Source organism: Lonchura striata, chromosome 3 (genome assembly GCF_050655825.1).
Source record: "Lonchura striata isolate lonStrDom1 chromosome 3, ASM5065582v1, whole genome shotgun sequence".
NCBI classification, from domain to species: Eukaryota; Metazoa; Chordata; class Aves; order Passeriformes; family Estrildidae; genus Lonchura; species Lonchura striata.
Genome location: NC_140705.1, coordinates 64,459,388 through 64,486,333, shown reverse-complemented (window position 1 = coordinate 64,486,333; position 26,946 = coordinate 64,459,388). Strand labels below are relative to the sequence as shown.

Here is a 26,946-nt window from a genome sequence, read left to right as displayed (position 1 = left end):
AAGATGTTTTGTTGTGAAAGCCAGACACAAAACAGGAAAAATACATACATATGCACACAACTTACTTAAAATGGCCAAAACCCTTACAATTTAAAAAACAGGTAAGATAAAATCTTGCACACCTAAGAGATTATTACTACTGCCCAGTAAATGGGACAATGTGTTACCATTTAAGGTTATCAGCTTTTTTCTATAGGTTTTAGGAAATATAAAGTTGACAAATACACATCAACTCCAGTGAAATCCTACTTACTAAATTTTATCATCATTGTGTCATACACAGACACCATCTTCTGGCTACATACCAGTTACCAACTCAAACCAACTTCATTTCGAGGTGCATCTTGCCTGCGTAAGTAATCTCACAGAATTGTCTCACAAAACCTTAATATTTCTTTGGCTATTCACAGCGTGAAAATTGCCCTCTTCAAAAGCCACATCCTGATGCTTTACACAAGACATAGATATATACATATTTACACACTAATCAGTCTTGCCTGTAATTCTTGCAAGTTTTCCTCATGGTTGAATGTAAATCTTGTGTCCAGAGCATTTTCTACATTTTCCAACCAACAACGCAGCTCATCAAGCTTCTTTCTGTACTCTATCTGCTGCTGGCTCTCTCCTTTTAGCCTTAAAAGGTGAAACAAGAAGTCCAGCATATCAGTTCTAAATTACTTCTGATGCCATGGTCAACATTTTTTCAGTGCTTGGAGAATTTTAAGGGATTCATTTTATCATCAAAAGGTTCTACTGTCACCATTAAAATGCAAGATATTTACAAATAAATACTACTGTCTTAAAACCAGACAAATTTTAGTTCCAAAGTCATAAAATAGACTTTTAAAAGACTGCAGAAAACATTAAATGTAATTGATAGTAATGACAACACCTTCAGGCCTAATCATTGTAAGGTCACTGAATTTTTCCCCTGGAGGTTTTAGGGACATATATAATACTTGCACTGAATCACACTAAAACTTAATGAAATTCCTCAAATAATTAAGCAAGATCATATTTTATTCCTAAATGTATCAGGAAATGTTAAAAACTCATCAGCAAAGACTTACTAAGCAGTCAATTGTAGGTGGATTTATGAGAAATTTGTTCTAGAAGACAGTTCAAAACAGAGCTCTAAACATTAGGAAAATTCAGATTAATGACAGCATGCAATAGAATGCACACTCTCTCCCAGAGTCTATTCAGTGAAATTTTCCTTATTATATCTGGACAGACATCCAAATTTTTGATTAACTTATTACCTCTGTTGTCTATCCATGACCTCTGTTGTGATTGCTTTCCAGCGTCTATTCAATCCTGCCAGCTTCTCCTGTAGGAAGCTCCCATCTGTAGCAGACAGTTTCTGGATGATCCCTTCCCCAGTTCTGTTCAATGCTGAAATACTGGTCTGATGGCTGCTGATTCCCTCTTCAAGTTCCTGTCAGAAACATAAAAGCCACACAGAATTTTATTACTGACCTGAAGTGACTTTGATCTGGCTCATGATATGCAGGATGAATCCTGGGTGCATATTATTTTACTGAAAAAGACACTTAAAAACATATTACTTAGAAATGGATGCTGTTGACAAAGTTATTAATGCTCATTTACTGAATCTAATTCAATTTTCTAGGTGTCATAAAAAAATAGTGACACAGAATAGGCTATGAATATTACAAGAATCACAAGAATTCATTTAAGCCACCAGTTCTAAAATCAACACTCATCTCTGATTCCTTTTCTCTAAATGTACAGCACTTCCTAGTGATTCTAACAGATGGTCTGACTTTTAACCAGGTTGTTTCATAATCTATACCCCAAATATTTCTTTACCTTCAGAGTATTTTAGCTAGGATAATTATGGCAGTGCTGCCATGGTCCCAGACACCACAGAAAAATCCACAAAGCTAAAGAAACATGTCAGGATTAAATCTTCAAACACCCCTAATGACTGCAGAAATCTTACACTGTCAGCAAAAATTTCTTTATAACTTGATTAGGAATAAGGTGATTCAAGAAAGAGAAATGAAATGCCCTAGAAGAAAACTTCAAGCAGCAACAAGGATAAAACAGAAGCTGTGTCTTAGACAGAACTTACTTTTCTTTCACAACACACATCTGACACTTGGATGCCTAATACTCTCAAAAGAAAAAGAAAACCTGATCCTTAAAGTTATGCTTTCTTCTCCTTATTTAAAAGTAAGTACAATTTAAAAATATCAGGGAACTAAATTCCAGAACCAAAATCTAAAAAAAAAAATCACATGTAAGACCCCTGTAATTAGAATCTTCTCTTTTTCTAGATTGTTTATACAAGGCAGTATCTCCAAAAGACATTTGTTTAAACAAATAATTTGCTAAGTTATAAATGACCTTTATTGGGGTCCATTTTTTTTAATTACGAGTGAAAGGTAAGTGAAATAATACACTGGATTTTTTATCTAATTAACATGCTTTTGAAGCTGTAACAAAACTTATAAACTGAAAAATTATGCCAACATTTGAATTATCAAATTATTTCAAACCAATCAGTTTGATCAAGGATTTACTAAGAGTGATCAAATAAGCCCATATAAGCAGGAGTTGAGCTCTTCTCCAAGAATAAATTTTAAACTGCAGCCAAAATAGAAATGTTAATAGTTACTGCTTTTTGAAGTGTAATTGCACAGCCTGTCTGTAAATCCATATGTCTATCTATAAAACTACAATTTTAGCCAAAAATCTAGGCTGTTTCCAGCTTGCTCATTTTCTGCCCAATCCCACATACCTGCTGGTGCAGCCCAGCTGCCTGCAGCTCCAGGCTGCCATCCGGCCCCCGCGCATCAGCCAACAGCTCTTCAGCCTCTGCTATCCAGTGGGAGAGATCATTGAGATCACAGTGGAACTGCCTCCACGCCTCAATCGCTCTATCAAAGCAACTGTGGGAAAACAAAGGATTGAAAAATTATCCAAAATTTCAGTTAGAACACTAGGAATCCCATTCCAGCGAGTAGAAATTTGCCTTACAGAACAGAAAGACTAACACACAGCCTGGTTAACCAAGTCCTAGCACTGAAGGCTTCCTGGCACAGTAGCAACTGGTGAAAGCCAACAGCACAGACCATCATTAACTTCCAGCTGAAGGAAGAAAGGGCAGTCTTCAGCAAACTTGTTCTATCACTTAAAAAATAAAGATTAATTAGCTACATCAAATTGGTCTGCAGAACCCTCTCCTCCTTTATCATGAAAATTCAGCTATCAGACAGTGTGATATATGATGAATTGATCAGATTTTTTTTCCCTCCTTCATAAGGAGTAAATGGGGTGCTGGTGTCCAGAATTTATTAAGTGAAGGTGATTTTGATTATATGGATTATATATTTGATTATATAGTATTACCAGTGACCACACATAAGTAGGTCTTATAGAATTTAATCACACAATAATTTACCAGATACTTCATTGTCATAATCTTTGTAGCCTCAAATTAATGTTTCTTAATTTGAAGGGCAACATCTTCTTGCATGGAACAGACAGAATAACCACAGTCAGAAATTTGTTTCTTAATAAAATGAGAGTTCTGTTATGTTAACAAGCTAACAAAGTGAGAACATGAGAAAAACATGTCAGAAAGGAATGGAGTGGCTTGTTTCTATTTGTTGATTATTAACTATTCCAAACTAATAAAACCAGTCATCTTTAAAGACCTAAGAGGCTAAGACTGCTGTTAATCAGAGGACCCTCTATTTTGACTGAGTAACTATGTCATTTGCAGCCCATTATTGCAAATAATTGCAACAGTAAAGACTCCAGGGTTATTGCACATTTACTGATAGAATCTGAAATTAGCAGCATAACAAAGATATCTAAAACTGAACTTTAAAGAGCTACCATTTCAACTATATTTTCACTAATTAATGTCAACAATCCTATAGTTCTTAGTGAGATTAATTTCATCAAAATTAAATCTCATTTTACAAAAGATCCATATTTCTTGATATAAACATGGCTTGTTTTTGTTATTATTATTAGCCAGTTAACATGTCTTAAAAGAAGTCTTACAAATTTAAGACTTAAAGAAGTCTTAATAATCTCCACTTTAATTTTTCTAACCTAATCTCCTAGGTTCTACCATTTCAGTTTCAACATATACCCTAGACCAAGCTGTACACTGACCCCAAATCTCAGTGTCCCTTTATTTCTCACATACGTTTCAGTCTAAGCATATTGTCTCATGACAATAACTCATTCCACATTTAATGAGAAGATGCATTCTAAGCACTTAAAGCAGATTAAAAGAAGGTTTTATAGGTTTCCTAAAAATTACAGTTTTTGAGGGAGTTTTGGCCACATAACTTTTTCAGAATACAGACTTTTAAGCCTTCAGAGAACACTGAGATACAAAGTTTTAACTTGTGCTATTTCTGTTGTGATACTGCAGGTCTATCAGTATTTTGAGCAATGAGCCAAGTTTCACTCCAGTTTTGAGTCAGATGCATGTGCTGCTGTTTCCCTACAGACTACCTCATCTGAAAGCTAAAAGTACCAAATTCCTGTGACTACTGCACCAAAACTTGGCTATCATTTGCCTCCTCTGCAGGAATCCACTGTTTCCAAACCACATCTCATTCCCAAGTCATCAACATTCTTAGCACTGGGAGAAAACCCACAGCAAAAGCCGCAGACCTGGCAAACCAGCACAGTTATAAACAATTCAAAGCATTAAGTCTATATATACATACAAAATACACACATTTTACTCTACACATGTTCAAATGCAAGTGTAGTCAGCTGGATTTAGTTGACTACTTGGAAGCTTTGCTAAGTAAAGAAGAATTAAACTCGTGCTTGGCTTCATCAGCGCATTTACCAAAGGTTTAACTACTTAGATGACATTCAATCACAAAATCTTTACTACCTCTGAAAACTAAATCAATCTTTTGCCAGAGGCTTCAGATGCTGCTTCTTCTAATTTTGTCAAAATTTCCACCCACTCCAGAAATAGAAAAAAGCCCAAGATTATTAAGGAGATAGTCATCCAGCTTATACTTAGTGCAACACTGGGAAAAGCAAGATTAAACTTGACTAAGAATTCTTCTTTGTAACAGAAAGGAATTAAAAACACTAATGCCATTTTAATATTGCAATTAATAATGTCTTCAGTGATCAAAGACCATGCTTCTACTAAAATTGCAGCATTTTATACATTCAAGAAGCTACATATAATTTATCTAAATTAGTAGTCCAGTAGTGCCTTTCTGTATGAAAATGAAGCCCAATGTTATTCTCATTAATATGGAGAGCTTTACAAACTTTATGAAGGTCAAGATTAATTTGTATCAGCAAAGTGACTGAAGAGGCAATCTGTTGCATTTTGCCACTTCTTCATAAACATTGAACTTACTCTTTGAACTTCACTTACCTTTTCCAATAAGAAGACTAGGTTTCTGGTTAGCCCTGGCTACTTAATCAAAGCAAATCTGAGTAGTAAATGCAACTGTACTCAGGAAACATTACCATTACTTAAAGCTTTTCAAGTAAGTTATGAGTGGAAAAAGAGGCATAACTAGCTTAAAGTATACAGTATATATGAGGACAATAAAATAGCTATAGGCATATAAATATGGGTGGGCACCAGATTTGGGAACTGTCTCCGAATTCAGCAGGTGACCACGAGCATTCAAGCAAGAGCACAGAAAGTTCTACATAGCTGGCATCACTGTTTTCTAATTTAAGAACCCACAGTGAAACAACATTGCCTGCTGAGTTATTAGAAATCTTGATCCTTCACTCATTCAGGGGCCTAGAGTTTCTGGAAGTCTCTATTTAGATGATACCACCAACTGATTTTTATATCCCTACACATTTATCAGTGCTCTGAGAAAGAGCTGGAAACATCTGCTTATGTAATACACACTCTTCCTCAAAACATCTCTTAAAAATACACTACCAAATGGTTTTGAAATCAGATTTCTGGTGCTTCAAAGCAAGTAAACGTGGTTAGGCATACCTTATGCTCTACAAAACTTCTGCAACATCCATTACCTTACATCATCATTAAAAAGGAAATACCATAAAACAAATGAACTACAGTATAAGCCTTTGCATTTAATTAAAAATTTCATAGAATAAATTTCAGTTATTAAGGGTTTTTTTGCATAGCAGCAATCTCAGTATGCAATGCTGTTTGCAGTGTGAGCGCCTTCAGCTTAGTGGTAACTTTCTGAACACGTACTTTGACACATTTACAAATTCCAAATTAAAATACTCCTCTAATACACTTTCCCAAGAATGCCTAAGTGGCATTGAGTTGATTTGAAAAATTTAAAACTGATTCAGATAATGTAAAAAAGTTTAATGTGTCTTCTGTAAGGGGTGGAGAGAAATCAAACTTTTTACCCAAGTGGCAGGGAAATTAGAAACGTCTATTTCTTAAACACTTATTTTAGTATTCTCTTGGTTTCCTAACCTCAAAATTTTCTAATCAGGTTGTCTCTTATCTTCAAGTACTTACAACAAATATTATTGACAACTGTCATAGGAGCTATATTTTAAAGACCCCATTCTTTCAAACTGCATCCTTCCTTCAAAAAGCAAAAAATCAACCTTGAATTCTTAATTAAAAGATGTCCTACTCAACATTATTTTTCCAGAAGTTTGCTTTGTGATGCCTTTACAAAACCAAAATTTTATGTTCTATAAGCAAAACCTTCTGTTTCATAAACTAGAAACAATGAGCTTCATAAAAGCAACCGAACTAATTTCCATTTTAACAGTTTCAACATTTAATAATTCTGGAAATTATTTTATAATACCAATAAATAGAAGCTGATAACACCCAAAGTCAACTTCATCATTAAGGTCCATTTGAAAAACACTTATATAAACATGCACATAAAGTATTTACCACATGGCCACAGAGACCAATCATGCTTGACTTACCACTTTCGATCATTGTACATTCTATTAATTCTGTCCCATTCTGCATTCAGCTGTGTTAGTGCATCTCCTATTTGTATTGCCTCAGGTCCAGATGCTTCCAATATAACATCAGGTTGCTTTTCATGGATTACTGCAATTTGATCCCCAAGTTTATCCAAAATATCTTTTATGTTCTGCAAGTACAGTAATGGCACAAGCCATTAGTAAAGTCAACACTAGCAGGAAATAAAAGAAAAATACCAAAATAAAATATTTTCAAAATTCTTTTCCAAAAATTAGCATCTACAGTAAGACCATGACCACCAGTATCAGCAGTTTACAATTTAAATCGGTTTTAGCAACTGAGCTGAATAGTTCATCTTACCCTTTAAACATGTATTCTTTTCAGGATCTATGAAAAGGATGTAATAATTCATATATATCTAATTTGTTCCTAAGGTAAAGAACACATCATACTTCTCAAAACAACAGTGTCTTCACTATTAAACAAATCTGCCCATGTCACTACGTATACTCTTTCCTCATATACAAAATGGACCACAACATGCAACTTCATCATGCTACATGTAAACTCCTATATGCAGAGAACTCCAAAAGAATAAGGCTGCATAAAGGCTTTAGATTTAAATTACAAAGTTAAAGTAATCAATTTTAAATACCACTGAACTATGATGTGAAAATTACTTTAAACCAAATACTGTTGTAAGACTGCCTTGGTATTCAGAAGACAAACAGTCCATGCAGACAGTGGAATTTACTTATCTTTTTGAATTTAAAACAGTAATACTTGTAAAAATTCTATGCTCTGCTATTTGCTTTTTCTGAAAACATCCTTAGACTATACCAAAACTTCAAAATTAGATGAGACACCTGCACTAAAATTAAGTATTTTAAACCTGCATTAACATAGCCACACCTAACTGCACTCAAGGCACCACAGAAACAGAGTAAGCAGGGGTAAGAATTTCATCAACAAAAGAAAGGCTGTCTCCTTTACCAAAAGCTGGCACCATCCCCATTTCTGTTTTTATAAAATATACAAAAAAACCAAAACATGAGAAATGGAAGCATGTACACAGGAGAAAGAAAAGCATATCAGAAAAATGGACTGGAATTCTGAAAAGCTTTTAAAGGACCTACATAACAGCTGCAGAAACAGCTAATCTAGCTCTCTGTGAGATGCAGAGCCCAACTACACCTCAGATATGACACATGGACCCCACTGTGATTCCCAGTCCAGAGAGGTACATCTACATTGCACCATGCCATGTGTAATTCCCAACTCCAATGGATGGTTTCTGAGGGAATCTGTTTCACACTCTTTTGTATGCTAAGAATTAACCAGGGCTCAGATTTCTCCATACTCAGCTCATATTTGACAGCAGGATTCAGTATTTTCAAGCATAATTTCTTCATCTCCTTTTGAAATAGGTGAGGTCCTCAACTATTTCCTCACTACTAATCACACAGGTAAATCCACTGGCTGACAATAAGAAGGGGAGCTTAAAGCTGAAAAAATATTGCTGTTTTGTTCATCAGAACAGGTACCATCGTCTTGTGGCCTCACACACAGCTTCATAAAAAGTCAAGAATCACCCTTTCTCCTGGTCCTGTTTGAGCAATTGTTTTCACATGACCTAAGAACAGCAGCTGTATTAAGGCTATCAAGCAGGAATGTAAGGAGATTTGCTTTAGCATTTCTCTAAGTGTTATGTAGAGTATGATGAGAAAAATACAGGTGTCCACAACAAATTAAATCTTTCTCCCTCAACCTCCCACCCAGTTTTCATGTTGTATCCAGATTATGCATAGAAAAAAATTAGCCAACAGAACTGTCATTTTTTAGTTTCCAGTGCATATTGATCCTGTATATACCAAGCAAAATCATAAATGTAGCAATAGAGTTGTAAAGGTGGTGGACTTTCTTCTGCTGCTTCCCTTCTCCACTCAGAATATAATGCTTAGGCAGTACCTTCAGTGCATCTTCCTGAGCTGAAAAATCCTCATAGATGCCAGTATTCAGCTCTGGTGCATTCAGCAGCAGTTCAACATCAGCCATGGCCAGCAAAACTTTGTTGATTTCAACCAAGTACTCAGCTGAGAAAGGCAAGGTCCTAACTCCTGTAGCAAATTGGCCTTTTAACCTCTGCTGGACAGGGATTGCCTAAAAACATGAAAATTAATTTTATATTTAAAACAACAATTTTATGAAAAAAATCCTAAATCAATAAACTATACTCACAATAATTATTTTTGTACATTAGAAGAGAAAACAAAGGCTTTTCTAGCAAGATTATATTATTTCAGATAGCTGCGAGTCCTGCACAGGACTGTTTATTTATTTTAAAAGTTAGAAAACAGTTGATATCATGCCTCAAAATTACTCCGTAATATTCTTGATTAAAACTCCAAACAATGGGAAGGGTACCACTCTAAGTGTGTCTTAACTTGATCCTTACCATTTCCAGAAATAACACTTCTTGACTGAGCCTGTATCTGGTGTTACAAGCTACTCTGTTTCCTTCATCACCAAGACACCAATTCACTGAAACACTTATTCCCCATCTACATTCTTTTCAATAAGCATCCCCACCCTCACCCACATTTTCTAACCATTTTTAAAAAATAAATTAGTGCTCCACCAGTACTCCAATATTTTGCAGCAATAAGACAGTAACGCCTCCAGAGCTTGCCAATTGTTTTCTGCTCTGGCTGCGAGGCTAGGCAATCTAGCCAAGTTAGTAGATAAGAGAGTAAGAACAGTAATTTAATGCAGCTTTTTCTTGGCTCACAAATAGTGGCTGGATCTGAAACATTGGGAAGATTGCTACAGGAAGCTATCCCTCTGCCATGCCTGGCAAAAAATTAGCAGAGGCAGGTGAAGCAGACTGACAGAAAACATTTTTAGCAGAAGATGTTTATTGTCAAAGAGGATTCCGTTACCATCTCTGAAAACAGCCTAGTTCTTTCAAATTACTAAATAAAAGAAAGCCCACTTCCAAATATTGACGAAATCAAACAACTTTAAATTACCACGTTGTACTTGGTAAGCGAATCAAGCAAGATAGAGGCACAGGACTGTGGGATTTGCTAACAGCTAAGAAAACTCTAAAGAGTGAAGAAAAAATGTATGTTCATTGCAATTTCAGCCAGTGAATTTTACTTTGCAATTTGTCTGAGCTGGGTGCACACATGAAAATCTCTAGCACAGCTGACAACCAATAAAATATTAAAGACCCACTAACCAAGTGGCTTGCAAACACCTGTCTGTATCTTTCTCCTTCACATGTTCCTGAGAATTTCAAATATGTCACTCAAATTAATGGGAACCTAACATTACCAGCACATGTAGTGCAAATGAAGCAAGGACTGCAGCAGAAAAGATATGTTCACATGTTCAAAATTCAGGACTTCACATGCACTAAGGATCACATGTTCCCAAGGATCCCAAGGATCATCTTTGTTTTGTGTTAGTTTGTTGTTGTTTTTTATTGTTTTGTAAAGCAGTCGTCCTGTTCTGAAACTGGGGACACAGCTTTTCTTCCACAAGACTTTTACCACTAAATACGATTTGCTCTCAGTCACTCATTGCACACCAAAGAAACAGGATGCATAGCATCCATAAGCATAGCAGTATAAGTCTATTGAAAATAAGAATTACAGAAAAGCATCACAAACTACTCAGTACTCAGTACTGCTTTTGATTCAGTACAGCAAGCAAGCACCACAGTTAAAAACAAGGCTTACTCCACATGCTTTAACTACAAACTCTCTTTGTCCCTGATGCTCCCCAAATGCATTTTCTTGAGGCTCTGCAATATATTTTATCGGCTTCCATCAATGAAATTCAGAGCAAAAGCCCAAGGCTTAGACAGTGGTACAATTTCCTGTAGAAAGAGAGAGTCCCAGTTCCTAAGAAATCAGACGGTCTGTGCAACTCAAAGTATGTTTTCCTAACAACACGAAACATTTCACAGTAAGAAAAAACAGCAGGATGCCTTCTACAGCAGAGCCATCTGCAAAATCTTCACAAGGTGTTTTCTCTAACTCCCAATCATTCCAGAAGTCCCATTCTCACACAGGCGACAAGATTCAGAATCAAGACTTCACCTGCATGAATAGGTCACTGGGCTTTACTATGTTTCCACTTCCCACACACTGCTTTGTCTCTCATTAAAAAAAAAAAAAAAACTTGCACAAGATTTAAAACATCATGTGTTGGCACGCAGCAAACTTGTTCTGTACTCGAACATTGACATGTTCTGAAAGTTTCTGCTTTCCCAGTAACACAATTCTGGGCCAGATTACTCTCTTCTGCTAAGCAGTGAATTCCTCCTGAAGCTGCTGCTCCTCCTTACTAATCTCCTCCAGCTGCCTCCCATCACTGAGATGATGCTTCCTCCTCTCACAACCCTCATTCTTAAAGGTGAACATATGTAAGTGCTATAAACACATTAGTGCTTCAGTACAGCAGAGTTTTAATTGTTCAGCTGTTTTCTACTTTGCATTGCAGACTGGAAGCTTCTAAAATGCAGCATAATATGCTAAAAATAGAAGTGGAGTTTTATGTAGCTCTCTCACAGTTACCTGATAAATACCTAAATATCACAGAAGTTGGTTTTGGTTGCTTGGCTCTAGTTAAATAAGGAAAAAAAAAAAAAAACTCATGTAAGCAACCTTTTCGCAGAATCCAAATGGTTTAGGTTGGAAAGGGACCTTAAAGATCATCTCATTCCAAGCCCCCTGCCATGGGCATGGAAAGCTTCCACTACATCATGTTGCACAAAGCCTCATCAAACCCATACTAGAACACTTCCAGGGATAGGGAATCCACAGCTTCTATGGACAGCCTGTTCTAGTGCCTCACCACCCTCACAGTGAAGAATTCCTTCCTAATTTCCAATATAAACCTACTCTCTTACAGATTAAATCCATTGTCCCTTGTTTTATTCCTCCATGCCTTTGTAAAAAGTCCCCTCCAGCTTTCCTGTAGGTACTGGGAGGCTGCTATATGAATTCCCCTGGAGCCCTCTCTTCTCAGTCTTTACAGGAGCAGTGCTTCAGTCCTCTCACAATTTTTCTTAAGCACATACAAATAAAAAGTTAATGTAAGGTTATTTAAGAGGAAATCTGATGGGATGACTCAATAGTCCTTTTCTACTTTAATTTCAGTGTTGGAACATGCTTAATAAATTTGCTCTCTCTTTAAATACTACCAAAAACAAAGGATTGGGAGAAAAAAGAGAAGACTTGGTTATTACTGAACATTTTATAAGGTCACTCATTAAGAACAGCTAAAAATGCTTTTAATTTGGAGGTTAAATAAAAATATATTTCCTCCTATACTGAGCATACAGTTTAACCTACAATTCAGAATTCAGTTTCAGGTTTTTTTTCCCCTCTCCCCTTCTACACTTAAATATAGTTTGAAGAAAATTTACCAATGATTTGACTCAATAAGATTTTCTGACTTGCTTCCAAGTGGATTTTGGAAACTATTGCCCTAGATATTAACATAAAATTAAATAATTTACCTCCTTGGATGTTTAACTATATGAGCCAGTTTTTAAATCTCAAGATATTTCAGAGACAGTCTTCTAAAAAAAAAAAAAGGTTTCCCAAAGCTCATGTCTATTTAATTAATGCAGTCCGCAAACAATTATTCATATTTAAGTAATCCAGAACCTTTCCTATAAAAAGGAAAAGCATATTTTCTTCATGACAGAAATAATACTTAAAGAGCCTTCAAGACAATGTCTGCTTTGGTTTATGGGAAAAAATGCACTGTGCCTTCAACTGCATATTCACTGTAATTGCAAAATTACCAATATTCACCATCTGAAAAATTACCATTTTTACTTCAAAACAATTTCGTAAAACCTGGAAAAACCTCTCAGGAATTTAGGTAATGAATTACCTCTGCAATTTAAGGTTTAATTCTTTTCTTTCCCTCATTTTGAACAATGGCAGATAGTCCAATTTAAATAAATACTAAAGCACTGTTAGAACAGAAGGACCTCTAGGAAATGCAGACTTCCAGTGCAGGATTTTCTTGCTAATGGATCTGTGGCAAAACAAGGCTTACTCAAAAGTACCTACAATGCAGAAGGATTACCAATATTTCAAAGATATTTTAACTCCATAATCCCTAGAAGCATAAATAATGAGGAATATTTAAGATCCAGGTACTTCCAGCAAATCAATATATAGATATGAGCTTCAAGCACCATAAATAAGTCCTCTTTTCCACACTTGCTTACAAAAGCATAAATAATGTATTTCATAAAAGCTCAATTGAAGTCTACTCCCCAGCTCAGCAGCTGAAATCTTTCTTTCCCTCCCTGTTTTGCTCACATCAAACAGCAGTTTGTCCTTCTCTCACTACAGCTTCCTTACATCAAGGTGAGTGCTTAAGCCACCTGCACACCAGCAGGTCAAGAATTCATTTAGCACTTCTCAGTCCTAGGCTGCAATGAGCAGCAAGCACTGCAATTTTCAAGTCTGGTGGCTTCAAGAAAATTCTGGAGCAACAGTGATTATCTAAAATGATGATATTATGGAAGACCATTTCTCCCTTTAGCAACGTTATGGTCTCACACCATTTTCAGTGTTCAAGAATGATTAGTAGAGCCATAAAAGTAAAATAAGGCCACTTGAAACAAGCTGCCTTAGCACTCAAATATCAGAAATGCCCAGGAAGTAAAAGCAGCAGTTTGAATTTTCAAGTTTCACACCAGTAATGAAAACTTCTGTGGTCTTTTTCTGATGATCTAGCTGACCTGAGCAAGGATAATGTTTCTCCATCAACAGTCTATTGTAATTGCTACGGTAATCCATATTGACATGACATTCTGCATTCAGCAACCAGATTCACTTATCCAGGAATTGATCTAGCAGTCGCAGGGATTAGCTGTAGTTTATCCCTTTAAGAAATGGCCTTTACAGTATCTTCCTTAGAGACGATCAGTCAAGCTGCAGCAGGACTAATGGTGACAGGGAGGATCCGTCTGAGGCATGTCTGGACTGCCCCCATTAGCAAAGAGCCATGCAGGTGCACCATTTTTCCATTTCTGTCCAGTAATTGATTGATTCAATGCATCTGATCGTCAAACAGAAAAGCTGAATGATGCTGTTTTACATTAAATACACATGGATCCCCATTCCCTTAAAAAAAAATTCCATGGCATCAGTCAGGTCCCCAGGCTTATGTCACCAGAAGAGACTGCTGGAGACCCAACAGAGCAGTCAGATGTCAGACTGTTCTACAGACCCTGGGCCCTCTTTGCTGCCCAGCTCTTCATGTGAGCCTTATAATGTGAAACAGTCTTTCTAAAGAGCAGCAGATCCTAAAGTTGATGTTGAATGGCCTGTGTTACAAAGGGCAGCAGACATCTATCACCTGCAGCTGAAGCCACACAGCACTAGCTGTGAACAAAGAGCACCACATCGTGATTTTGTGGTGTGAGTCTCACAGGGAGCCAGAGCATGTTACCCCTGCTTCCAGATTTATTGGTACTGGGTTAAAAAGTTACAAAGCAGTCAAAAAGATTTATAGATGTTAATTACAAACCCTTATATGCAGAAATTGAAAATTCCTTGACAGATGACCCAGCCCTCAAGCTTGTTCAAGACATTATTTACTGTTTCACAAGGTTCTTCACTGTTATTGCCTAAAATATTAATTAATGTAATTTCCACAAAAATAAGTGTTTTTAAAGATGGAGGGGAGAAATAAAAGATTTAAAAAACACCACCAAAAAATATCCACAAAGCCACAATAAAAGTAATCAAAAAATATCTGTATCCTCAACAATTAAAACATACAACTTTATGGGCAGTCAGTTTTATCAGACTCTGGCATCATATCGGTTGCAAAATTGTTTGTCAAGACCCAACACACATTATCAGAAATACCACAACCTTTGTCTGTTTTATTAATATTCATTGTGTACAGTAATATCCATTACATGAGGGCAGTTATCACTCTCTAAGCACTTGAAGCAGGAAAGGACAGCAGAGTAGTTACAATACCCTGACCACAGGACGCAGAGGCACTGAATTTAAGCCTCAAACAAGGCTTTAATCATACCTGCACCAAACAGATATTAAATCTGGCTGTTTGAGTTAAGAGTTTTTAAAAAGGGTTAAGTGTAATCCTCATGAATCAGGACTGGCAAGACAAACTTTCCTGAATCAGGCTCACTGTCCAGATAACAGTCTAAGATTTGGGTCTGAAGGATGAGATCTTTTGAACCTATGATGACCACATAGACATCCCAAAATAGCACATGTTGATAATTTCCTAATAAAAAAATGAATGCTGTCATTTTGAAACACTTCTTTCCACAGAGGCATCCAAAGAAGATCACTAGACTAGATTAAACTCCAGTGTATGAATCTCCAAAGTTCATACACACCATTAACTCTTTGCTCTAAGAAACAGAAGCCTCATTTACCTGTAGTTTTTGTTCATCCTCCACACCTTGCAGCCCTGACAGACGGTCCTCAGCCTCATTCAGCCACTTCATTAGACTATCATGTTCCTTCTTATACTGGGAAAACACTGGAGAGAGTTCCACCACCTGCCTCCTTTGAAATGACCTGCACTCCTACAATCCATTGTATTAGGAAAATATGGTGTAAAAAGAGGGAAGTAGTGAACAGAATAGGTCTTATTTATTTGAAAAACAACAGTACTTGAGGGATTCATTTGAAGGAGCAAATTCCAAAATTTGCAATACTATTAATTTATTTTTGTAATAGCTATATTCTCTTTATCTGCATAGACATGTAATGAAAGCCTGCCTGACAGTCTTGCCCTGCCTCTTTGAACTACACCTCAGCTTGCCTACTCTAGCATGATTCAAACAGATGAGCTAAAAGGAGCATTTTTGCTCTACACAAAGCCATTTTTAACACAGCATGTGTATGCAAGCACCACAACATGCAGCAGTCTGCAATTACTGCTAATACCCTCGATAGGAAGGAAGAGGAATTTGGGAGCAGGCTCAGTCACACAAAAGGCTTATGCTGAGAGGTTGGTATGTTTGTGCACATGTGTATACGCAGTCACTCTTCACACAGCCTGGTGGTGGAGATAAACCTCTGTTCAAAGGCCAGCAAAAACAGGTGAAGCAAATGCCCAATTCTATGTACCCACCTGTCTGGATCAATACATAGGGTGGCCTTCTGTGATGCTGTGAAAAGGACTTTAATAATCAAAACCACTCCCCCAAAACCCAGAAATGGGAAAATTAATATTTTGGAATTGCAAACATTCAGAGACTCAGGTTGTGTGCACGTACACTTAACTCTTCCCCAGAGAATCACATATGTTGAAAGAGTCTTAAGTTATAAACTATGGTTGTAAATGGGATACCAAAGGGAAAATTGATAAATGAGCTGTAGTAACTACCATAACTGTACCTGCAAACTGTTGTACTTTTTCTGCAGAAGCAACAACTGTAGGCGGATTTTCTCTCTCCTATGGTCCTCCATAGGCTGCTGGAGCATCTGTCCTCCTTTCTGTAAAACTTCTTCAATCTGAGCTCTTTGTTGATCCAGCTAAAATTACACAAATCTCTATTATCTACAGAAATTAATTTTAGAAACATTAACTGCTCAGATATTAACAGTAATTGTACCAAGCTTTTGTCTTATCATCCAAATGAGAGCCAAACAAATTTAAGCAGAGATTCTCCTCAACAACTATAAAATCATAAAATCCAACTTTCCATAAACTTTATAGATGTACTGAAAGAAGTTTAATGAGCCAGCAGTACGCATTCACATCAATAGGGTATTATGACTTTAGCTCCATTTCTATTCTAGACATTCCTTGACAATAATAAGCAAGCTCCGAGTAGAACAGGACAAAAATAAAAATTCAATAAATATAAAAACAGTATAAAAGGAAAGCTATATTCTATTGCAATGGGCTCTTCTATAGAAATAGTTTAAAATTTGTGTTCTGTAATATACATGGCATTTTCCAGACTTATGTCCAGCTTTCCAGCTTATTTTATATCATTTGAGCTGCTTAAAAGGAAGGCAGATAGAGTGGCCTGGCAGAAATTTACCTGACTTAGTAGGCAACAAGGCCATAGCGGACAAGATGCTAACAAAACTATTTGGTTTATATGGGTGAGTAGCAGAGTCTAGTTAAGAATCTAGAAGATAAGTTTTGTTCAAAGCTTTTATTTGGACTTTCAAGATAGAGCAATATTACAAGACTCTTACTTGCACCTTACCTCAATCATCCTCTGACCTCACCTATGCACTGTGATTCATTTTATCATACCAGTTTAAATTTGAACCTTATTCAAACATCATTCAAATACAGGAGGAATTTCTTACAGAGAGCTACTTGAGTAGGAGATAGAAGATAGATGAACAAAAATCACAGTTCACTACTTGTATTCTATAAAATTGTGATGAAAATACAAACTCAAATATGATTAGTTGCACTCAGGCCAGCAGCCAAGAGGCAAAAGCTATGGGAAAAGTATTGGAAAATTGTGCAGGGTATCCAATAACTTAATAGTTTCCTTCCTTTTCTACCCTTAAGACATTCCATCAGAATTCCCCCTCAAAGTCTGGAGCAATGCAACATGGGGCCAAAATAGGAAGTTTTTAAATTTTTTTTAATTGTTCCATTGCTCACAAACCTTCTCATCTTCCCCACTCAACTCCAGATGCTTTTCCACTACTTTTAACATATTCTGTATGTCACTCTCAAATTTGTCCAGGTCTAGAAAAGCCACTCTAGCTTCACGGGACTCTGACATGACAGGAAGTCGTTCTTGTCCAACAAGCATCTGCAAAGCAAAATAAAACCTGAAAAAGCTGAACATTTAGTCTGAACTGTTCCATACAATCCCACATGAACAGGTATATCAGTACATGACCATTAGATATCAGTATAAATCAAAACTTTCAAGAGTTATATGATCTGAGAGATAACTTGAACACACTCAGTAGTTATTACCAAGTTTCTATGTTCAAACTTCAATCTGAGTATTTTGTCCTCAAAATAAATGAAAAATCTCATCACATTAGCTTATGGTATTGTTTTGTAGCTCAAAATATGTACTGCAATATATACAATTTTCTGAACAGTTGTTTGTAAATTTTCCTATGAAACACAAGTCATCACCTGCTACTCAGGTAAAAAAGACAGCTGGTCTAAAAATTAATCTGTTTTTCATGTATAAATACCTACACTTAAAAGAGAACTCAAAAGCAGCAAAGTGCTGTTCTAATTAAACAATGACCTCCACTACAGCCAGTTGCCATCTTCTTGGCACAGACCTCCCAGGCAAGTTCTGGGGCTCGTTCATCCTCACCTTGGCACTTTTGATGTGCTGAGAGACCTTCTCAAAATTACGGTTGAGTTCTGCCAGTTTAGGTTCAACAAGTTCCCGGCACGACACGCCCCGACTGCTCATTAAGATGACAGCCTGGTCACGGACATTATCCACTCGGAGACTGACATCATCAAGTTCAGATGTTAGACGCTAAAAAGTGAAAGAAAATGAAAATGGTCATCTCCTAGGCAAGGAAAGAGACATCTAAAAATAAGCAAAGTGAAGCAAATTTGACATCATTCAGAATCCATGAGTTGACCACTAATATTTTGACAGATGACACAACATTTCCTACCTTCACAGTTTCCTCCTTTTGGCTAGCTGACTTCTTCTCAATTTCATCCAGTAAGGCTTCAGCCTGATACAACCAAGTACTTATGTGGGCAACATTTTCATCAAAAATTTCCAGCTGGCCCTGATGATTCTGGAAAAAGATGAAAAAAAATGTATGAGAAACTTCTAAAAAACCCACCAAAAAATCCCAACAACAAAAACCCCACAAACTCAGAAAAAAACATCAAATAAATCAACCCAGCCAAAATTTTATGAGTAGAAAGCAGATTGATAAAATAGTGTCATGGACACACTTTGGAACAAAACACTGAAAATTAGATCATACCTTTCATCTTCAACAGTATTTACAAAAATTCAAATTTCATTCTAGACTCTTTGATAATATAATTTCCAATTCACAGAAAGGGAAATAGAAGTAGCTGTGATAGTTTGTACAATTAAAGATAGACAATGTATTACAACACTACAACCAGTTCAAAATATCTCAGTCAACCAAAAACTCCACAATTTTTTCTATCAGTACTAGCAGGTACAACAGTATGCACCATGTGTGGTTCTTGGGGATTTTTTAATTGGAAAGGGATTATGCCAAACTTACAAATTATAGCAATCAAGTTCTGATATTTTACTGCTTACATTAAAATATTCCTTCCTCTTAAGAAAAGTAACAAAATTGTAGACATGTTAATTAGGCCTGCTTTCACATGCAGTCAGAAATTGTAATATTAGGCGCTCCAGACAGATGTAATTTTATTTTGTGTCAGATTCAGAGAAGTAGCAATCTGTTTAAGCCTTTCACCAAAACAAAAAGCTAGACAAGATTTCCTCTTTTAGAATAACAAAACAAAGGGAGGAGAGAAAAGAGAGAAGGCCTATGATTGTACTTTGTAAGGTTAAATTGTTCTTTTGCTACATGGAGCTATAAGTTTCTTGATGTTGATATAGAGAGCATAGACAATACTTGTCACCAGATATGAACATAATCTAGAAGTATTTAGTTATGGATCATCCTTACAGCATTTACATGTAAAGGTAAACTACCTGACAACTCCTAACATGGAATTGGATTACAAAATCAACACTATCACCTGCAACAGGCACTGGACAGGAGGCACAGGCCTCACCATCCATGCATACAGTAAATTTCCCACAACTTCCACCTTTAAAAAGTCCTTGATACGGGTTGATTGTCATAACTAGCTAAACAACACCAAAAAAATCTTATTCATATAAAAGCAACAGTCTGATACTAGTATCAGTTGTAGACTGCTTCATGTCCATTTAGGTGTATTAATATGCTTGGGCTTTCATTTAATCATCCAAATAGACGCTGTTGCCATACTCGAACACTTGCAGTTATGGTGTGTCTAAAAAAGCAATAAGCTAACACAGTCACACATGCTTTGCTGAACACCACTAAGTAGTTACCCATTGTCCATTAAATGGCCATCATCCAGGTCTCAAGGAAATTTATCAGTACAAACCCACTGTTCATGTTGGAGCTGGCACAGAGACTGAATATTTAGGCTGAATAAAGAGCAGCACATGTAGCAGCCCAGTTTTCCATATTCCTCATTACTTACCTCTCCATCTACAGCATAAACAGATATCCATTCCACATTCTTTTAAGTCCATGAGGCATCATGGAAGCTTCACTTTACAGTAAAGTGAGTCAAGTGAAAACACAAACCACTCCAAAGAGGTAGAAACAGAGCTACCCTGAATATTTCTCATGCATGCAACTTACCAACAAGGTGTCACACCAGTCCTCAGTCCAGGTTCGAACTCTGCTCCAGCCAGCATTAAGGACGCACAGCTTCTCCTCCAGGACAGTCTCACTCCCTTCCACCAGAGACTGGAGTGCAGTGCAACTTTCTGTGATGCTCTTCAGATCAGCCTTCCTCCTCTCCAGCTCTCTCAGCACATTCTGAAACAAGTTCAGCCATTAAAACTGTAATGGTCCCAAACAAAGGGGAGGCAGATTTTTACCTCCACAGGAAACAAATACATGGTAGATGATCTTCACTTGTGGAAAGAATTACACCAAGTGTAATTGCCTTCTGTTTACAGTCACTCTGTAGATGGTGATCTCATTTTTTAAGAGTGAGAGCACAATGCATGTAAGTGTCCTGAACAATTTAGGCACTCTTTTGGTTTGTTGTCTTAGATCATCTTCACCATTTCTTTTTATTATGTAGGTAAAGCAAATGCATCACACTACATTGCAGGTCCATTTTTAAAATCCTTTTTTCTGTATTGTGAAGCACAAAACACAAATTTCAAGAGACACTCAGGATTCCTCTGTATCTTTTCCAATTAAAGTACTTTTACAGCTGGCAACCATGAGAAACATGGTAGGCAAATGCTAAATATTTTTTTTGAGAACCATCACAACTCATTACAGCAGATGTTCAATTCAGTGCCTACATAATACAGACTCCCTATTGTTATATTATCTATATGCAGAAATGTTAATATATGTATCTTTAGCTCAACCCTTTTTTCCAAGTAATCTCTGCTTTTAAATAGTTTTTTAACCTAAAAAAACACACCTTTTTTGAAAATATGCATACTGACATGCAAATTAAGCACTATGTCATCTCTTGAATATCAGCACACAGTTTCCATGTGGAAAACAGACCTCTTGCCATACAAGATTACCAATTATTATTGATGATACCTGCCTACTTAGAAAGTTCTTTGATGTCAGTGTACGGTGTGGTGAAGAATGCACTTAATCATAGCCAGTGTCTGGAGCTCCTTGAACATACTATCTGTGAAGCAAGTAACTTATTATTTTACCATGGCTTATTATTATAGAAACAGAAACAAATCCTCAAGTTACTACATTTTAAAATTGCCTCTAGAAAACTCGAAAACAGAAAGGATAACTTTGTATGCAACATATAGGACTTGTCCTCCTGATGGTGCAGCATAAGAGTCATTATTTACATGGCTTACAAATATATGGCATACTTCCAATAAGGATTCAAAACTTTGTTTGGAGACAAATCTTGGGGATACTGCCACAGCAAAACCCTAACACTAATAATTGCTAATACTGATTGAAATGCCTGAGAACAGGTTACATTAGACGAGTTTGAGTTTGCTGAGCTTTCAAGATTTAAGACTGTGGACAGACCCATTCCAGAAGTAAAAAGTGACAGAAAACAAAAATTGGAAATTTCATTACTGCTGAACTGTATCAACTGACACTTACTGCTAACTCCTAGTAATATCCAAATTTCTACAGTGTGAGAAAATATAATTACTCTGAAGAAACTAACACATTTGCCAGTTGCAATTAAAAGTTCAATTTGTAAGTGGAAAAAAAAAAGGAATTATAGAATCCTCTTATTTTGCAAAGTCACAATTTTGAAGACAAATCTGTTTCAATTAAAAGTTACAAACTCGATTTTTTATTGAATGCACTTTTCATTCAATGCACTTTCAGTTTGTTCTACTAGTAAAATATTTGATCCAGTCCACAATTATATTTGCTTATAATCTTAAAATTATTATAATAGTGAAATGTGTAAGAGATACAGTAACTCTTAAATACCTATTAGTACAAAACATGTAGTAATATCTTAAATATTTCACTGGCATTTAAGGTTGATGCCAAATGCCTGAGAGGAAACAGATCAGACTGAGTAAGGTAGTGAAGAGGAACTATTGACTCTGCTGAAATTTCGGAATGTGGGAGATTTAGGAACAAGTTACAGGGATTTAAATTCACAGCCATTTGTACGTAGTATTGCTATAATATCAGAATTTTTTTCTACCAATATTTAGTAAGCATGCTTACTTTGGCCCAGGCAATTTCTGAATCTAGATCAGAAAGCAAGCTCTCTGAAGTGGACTTCTGCACAAGGTCAGCTTCAGTGGTAGCCAGCCACTCTGACAGAGAGGCAGACTCCTTCCTCATTTTGCGTGCCAGCTGGGTTGCTCTTTCAAGGTCTTGTTTTCCTTCTGTCACCTACCAAAAAAAAAAAAAATTAGGAAGAAAGAAAACAAAATTAGTTTCAAAAAATAGCAAATGCAAAAGTACTAGCCAGCTAAAATATCCACCTAAATATATAAAATCCTTGCACCTTAAAATTGTCTTGCTTTAAGTAAGGACCCTAAAACGATAGTTCATAAGCATCTGTATCTTACTATACAACAGAGAATATATATAAATAATTTTATCTCCTTTAGGAGTATCTCAATTTAAAGAAACCTCCTTACCAATTTATTTATAGCTAGAAATCACCAAACTGATGTTTATCACTTTATTTTGATCCTTTAGCTGAAACTCAAAGGACTGCAGAATCTAGTCACTCACATAGGTAAAATTCAATTCCTCCTAGTAATTTGTAAGGCCTGCTAGCAGAAAGCTGTAAAGAAAAATTTCACTGAAAATCTAGTCTGCCCTTAAAAACATATCAGTAAAATTAGCATTAAATTTGATGTTTGTTGTAGTAAAATAATTTGTATTCACACCAGTTGCACAATTAGTCTGGTCAGATTTTAACACAGATTTGAGAAGAACTCCAAGAATCATAGTCAGAATCAATTGACATTTCAAAAAATTGTGCTCTTCTCTCTGCTCAGAGAGAAAAATCATAACATTATACTGCAAGCAACTCTGCCTTTCTACCTTTTCCTAATCTCTTTCCTACATGCCTTCCAGAATCCACAGCTTCCTGGATATTCTCAAATTCACAATTGCAAAACTCCAAGATATTCCAACACTGTAATCTGACCCTTTACCTCCAGCTTAATTCATTAAGCACTGAACAGACATAAATCCACTTGGGATTCCATCTTATCACCCAGGTAGAGAGTCCTACCTGCCCAGTAAGGGTTTAACCATTTTTAAACACTTCTCTTGGATCAGTAAATATTCAACTAATAAGAAAATTATGCAATATTTAATGAAGTTCATGGGAAATAGAGGTTTGCCTGCATTTTCTACTTCACACTGAGAGCAACCATTTAGATGGACTACAATTCAAAACCATCATGACACCCAAAAAACCTCAGACTGACTTACATTTCTCGCATAACAATTTGACCACAAATTATCTTAAAGGACTTTAATGTATGGTAGGTCAGCTTTGCCAGGGCAATCAAAACTCTGTGAAACTTCCTTTCTTCAAGGCTACCTCTCCTCCAGGGAGGTATGTGTAATATCTAATCTTTTAACTGATTGCTCCTGGATGCAGCAACTAGCCTACATACTATCAGATTTAGAGTCAAATTAACAACACTATCTAACAGCAAGGAAGAGAAATTACATGCAGATAAATATTCATACATTTATTTATCTTTCTTACCTGTGCCCCCAAGTCATTGTAAAGAAATTTCAGTGCTGTCAGTTGTTCATCCATCCCTTTAGGATTATCCGTCTGTTGTTTCTGTACAATTTGCCTTCCTGTCTTGATGACAGTTTCAACTTCCAATTTCACCTCACTGAGGGTCTTATAGAGTTTCTAAAATCACAAATGTATATATTGGTGATCAATTTGTAATGCAGGTTTTCTGACTCTGCTTCCTTTGAGGACCTTAACTTCAAATTGCACTTAAATTCTGATTTATGAATTAATAGCAATATCTGACAAGAAAATTCCAAACTCCTCATGATATTTTATTCTGATGAATACTCTGAGAATATTTTATTCTAGTTTTTATTTTCTTATTTTTATTATCTTATTAATAAGATGAATAATTTAACAACATTTACTCCAAGGCTAATATTGTGATCTGTACTTCATCTTAGTATTCATTTTGCTCAAATTATAATGACTTTGATGCTTCTCCAGAACATAAGGATGAACCAGGAAAGGGAGTTTATAAAAACTCAGCTGTTCCACTATATCGATGATTGACAGCCCACTGCTTTTATGTCCTACAAGAACATGAAGTTTTTAGTTATCAAGTGTTCTGCTAGCACTTTCCAATGAGCTGCAATAGTTCCAGCTAAAAGTTCTAGTAGAAGATAACTTCAAGCAAAATTTCCTCAGAAGAGAGTTTAAGCAACAAGAACTACAAGAAAAAGAAGCACCCCCAAGCACGAGTCATGAACATTGCATACATACCATGCACTTCTCCAAGTGAGTTTGGATTACATCTGGGTCAGTATCCTTCACATCCAAGACATGAAGTTCTGCTTTTACACCATCCAACACCCGCTTGCAATCTAACATGCGCTGCTCAAAATTGGCTGGTTTCTGGAAAAGCTGATACTTTGTACATACTTCACGGAGCTTTCTCTGTTTTAATGAATATTACGTTGAAAGATTGTTTTGAATTAGTACCTGCACTTCAAAAAATAACCTTTAAAGCATGTCACACCACAGATTATAACCCTTCATGCCACCACAAATCAATACATACAGAATTTTGGCTTGGCACATAATGGTGCCATCACCTGTTCCTAATCTCTACCTGAGGAGCAAGAGAGATGTCACTCTGTATCATATGCTCTGAAAATACCCATTCTACTCAAATACAGAGACTTGCTGACTTTAAGCATTTATCCCATGACACTTGGAAAATTTAAGCTTCCTTCTTCAATTCACCTAGGGTTGTTTGTTTCCTTATGTAAGCACATAAAAGCATATACTATTTTCTTCTTAAGTTCCTCTGACTGCACAAACAATTTACAGGCTGACACAGCAGGGTGTAAGGGTGACTCTCATGTCTTTACCTGCAAAGCATCCAGCTGAGTTCCACCACGGGGAGACCTGCATTCAGGAGAAGCAGGAGGGAAAGAGCGAGCACTTTTCTTCAGCTCCTCTAAGGTGGATTCATGAGCTGCAATCTCAGCTTGAATTTTCTGCCATATCACAGAAGCAGGAAAAAAATGCATCACAAAATTGCTTGCAGAAGAGAGGAAGGGGAACTTTCTTACCACTCATCAGAAGTAAATCTACCCTGTAAAACTTAAACACCACCAGGTTTATTTTAAATATTCCGCCCTTGGTGACAACCTGCTAAATTGAAAGCTGCTGTTATTCAATACAACCTTCTTAAAAAAAATAAAACTCTCCAGATTACAAAAGATAACACCTAGTGCATCAGCACAGGACTGAAATTTATTACTAAGTCTAGACTGAGCATTATCATCAAATATTTCCAAAAGTTTTGTAGTGAAGGGCTATACAGAAATACCTGGGCCTCCTGGGGCATCTGAAAGGCATCTATCCTGTCAGTCAGGTAAGATGTCAGCTGTCTATCCAGATCTCCTAAACTTTCCTGCAAGACCTGCAGCATGTGGTCGGTTTCTCGCATGGTCTGAAGCTGTTGTTCCAAGGTGATCTGTCGGCTCACCGCCTGAGCAGGACAGAAAAGTAAGACAAGATGCAGCAATAATTCAATATAAATTGTAGTAGAATTCCTCAAAACAAGGTAGGAGAGACCAAAAGGATTCTACACCTGGAGGACTGGCTAAAAAGAATCCCAGAAAGCAGCAATTTTTTAAGCTTGCTGTGGTTTCTAAAACAATAACTGACAAGCAGTGCAACAGAAGGAGAGTTCTGCTGCAGATGCATATGAGATAGTAAAAACACACCTCTCCTACTACCTCGAGAAGTTTTTGAAACTGGTGTGGTTTTAACAGAGTACTACTATACAATGGGAAACAGGAACTTCACAACAGACCACAGATCAATGTTGTTTGTTATATTAATATTCACATTTCCTTTCAAAATAATAAACTCACTCAGTTATACTGTCAAAACAGAAGTTCACAGTTTTTTCCCTTTATTGTCACTTCCTTTAACAGCATCTGAAATGCCACTACCTGCACAGGAACACAAATTTCCCACTATCAGCACATGCATGCACAGACCAGTGCACACACAGATGTACACACACATATGAAGAGCTGTCAAAAGCCCATGGTGCCAGTGCTGCAGCAGTCAATGCCAGCACATAGCCCCCAGCTGAGGGCACTGCATTCATGCTGCTCATTGTAATGAGGATTAACTGAAACTCCCTCTACAATTACACTTTTTCATCAGTGACAGAAAACAACTCCCATCCTACAATTTGGCAGGGGCTTGTATTACCAGGATACAGAACACAAATTACAACTCTGTGCTACCTGAAATACACCTAGTCTTCATCTACTTATTAAATCTATAAAAGACTAGACTGAAGTAGGAGAAGAGGAAGAGGACAGCCTAATAAGATGAGTAATAAGAATGTTTTCCTTCTGTTTTTTTTCACCATTACTTCTTCCTAGCTATTTCTAAGAATGAAAATGTCACTTACACTCCTCATTCTTTTAGTTTGTGAGAAAATGACCAGAATTTATGGCAGTAGCAAAGCAATATTAAGCTGTTAGTATTGTTAATATTGAGCTGTTCTTTAATTT

At 36.5% G+C, this 26,946-nt stretch overlaps 1 protein-coding gene across 10 annotated transcripts in view; it reads right to left on the bottom strand.

The window, feature by feature from the left end:
• The window catches only part of UTRN (utrophin), a 340,627-nt gene that overhangs the window by 198,108 nt on the left and 115,573 nt on the right, over positions 1-26,946 (bottom strand). For 8 of the 10 annotated variants that reach the window (XM_085575353.1, XM_085575352.1, XM_085575354.1 and 5 more), the window contains 16 exons: positions 25,740-25,901; positions 25,276-25,404; positions 24,665-24,838; positions 23,903-24,058; positions 22,390-22,560; positions 20,329-20,508; positions 18,583-18,711; positions 18,267-18,437; positions 17,589-17,738; positions 16,348-16,485; positions 15,378-15,530; positions 8,894-9,085; positions 6,922-7,094; positions 2,768-2,918; positions 1,263-1,438; positions 498-633 (listed from right to left, as the gene is read on the bottom strand). In XM_085575353.1, coding sequence (XP_085431479.1) covers positions 498-633; positions 1,263-1,438; positions 2,768-2,918; positions 6,922-7,094; positions 8,894-9,085; positions 15,378-15,530; positions 16,348-16,485; positions 17,589-17,738; positions 18,267-18,437; positions 18,583-18,711; positions 20,329-20,508; positions 22,390-22,560; positions 23,903-24,058; positions 24,665-24,838; positions 25,276-25,404; positions 25,740-25,901 — 2,541 coding nt within the window. The remainder of the gene's footprint in view (positions 1-497; positions 634-1,262; positions 1,439-2,767; positions 2,919-6,921; positions 7,095-8,893; positions 9,086-15,377; positions 15,531-16,347; positions 16,486-17,588; positions 17,739-18,266; positions 18,438-18,582; positions 18,712-20,328; positions 20,509-22,389; positions 22,561-23,902; positions 24,059-24,664; positions 24,839-25,275; positions 25,405-25,739; positions 25,902-26,946) is intronic. The other 2 variants (XM_085575356.1, XM_085575358.1) reach the window with 1 other exon arrangement.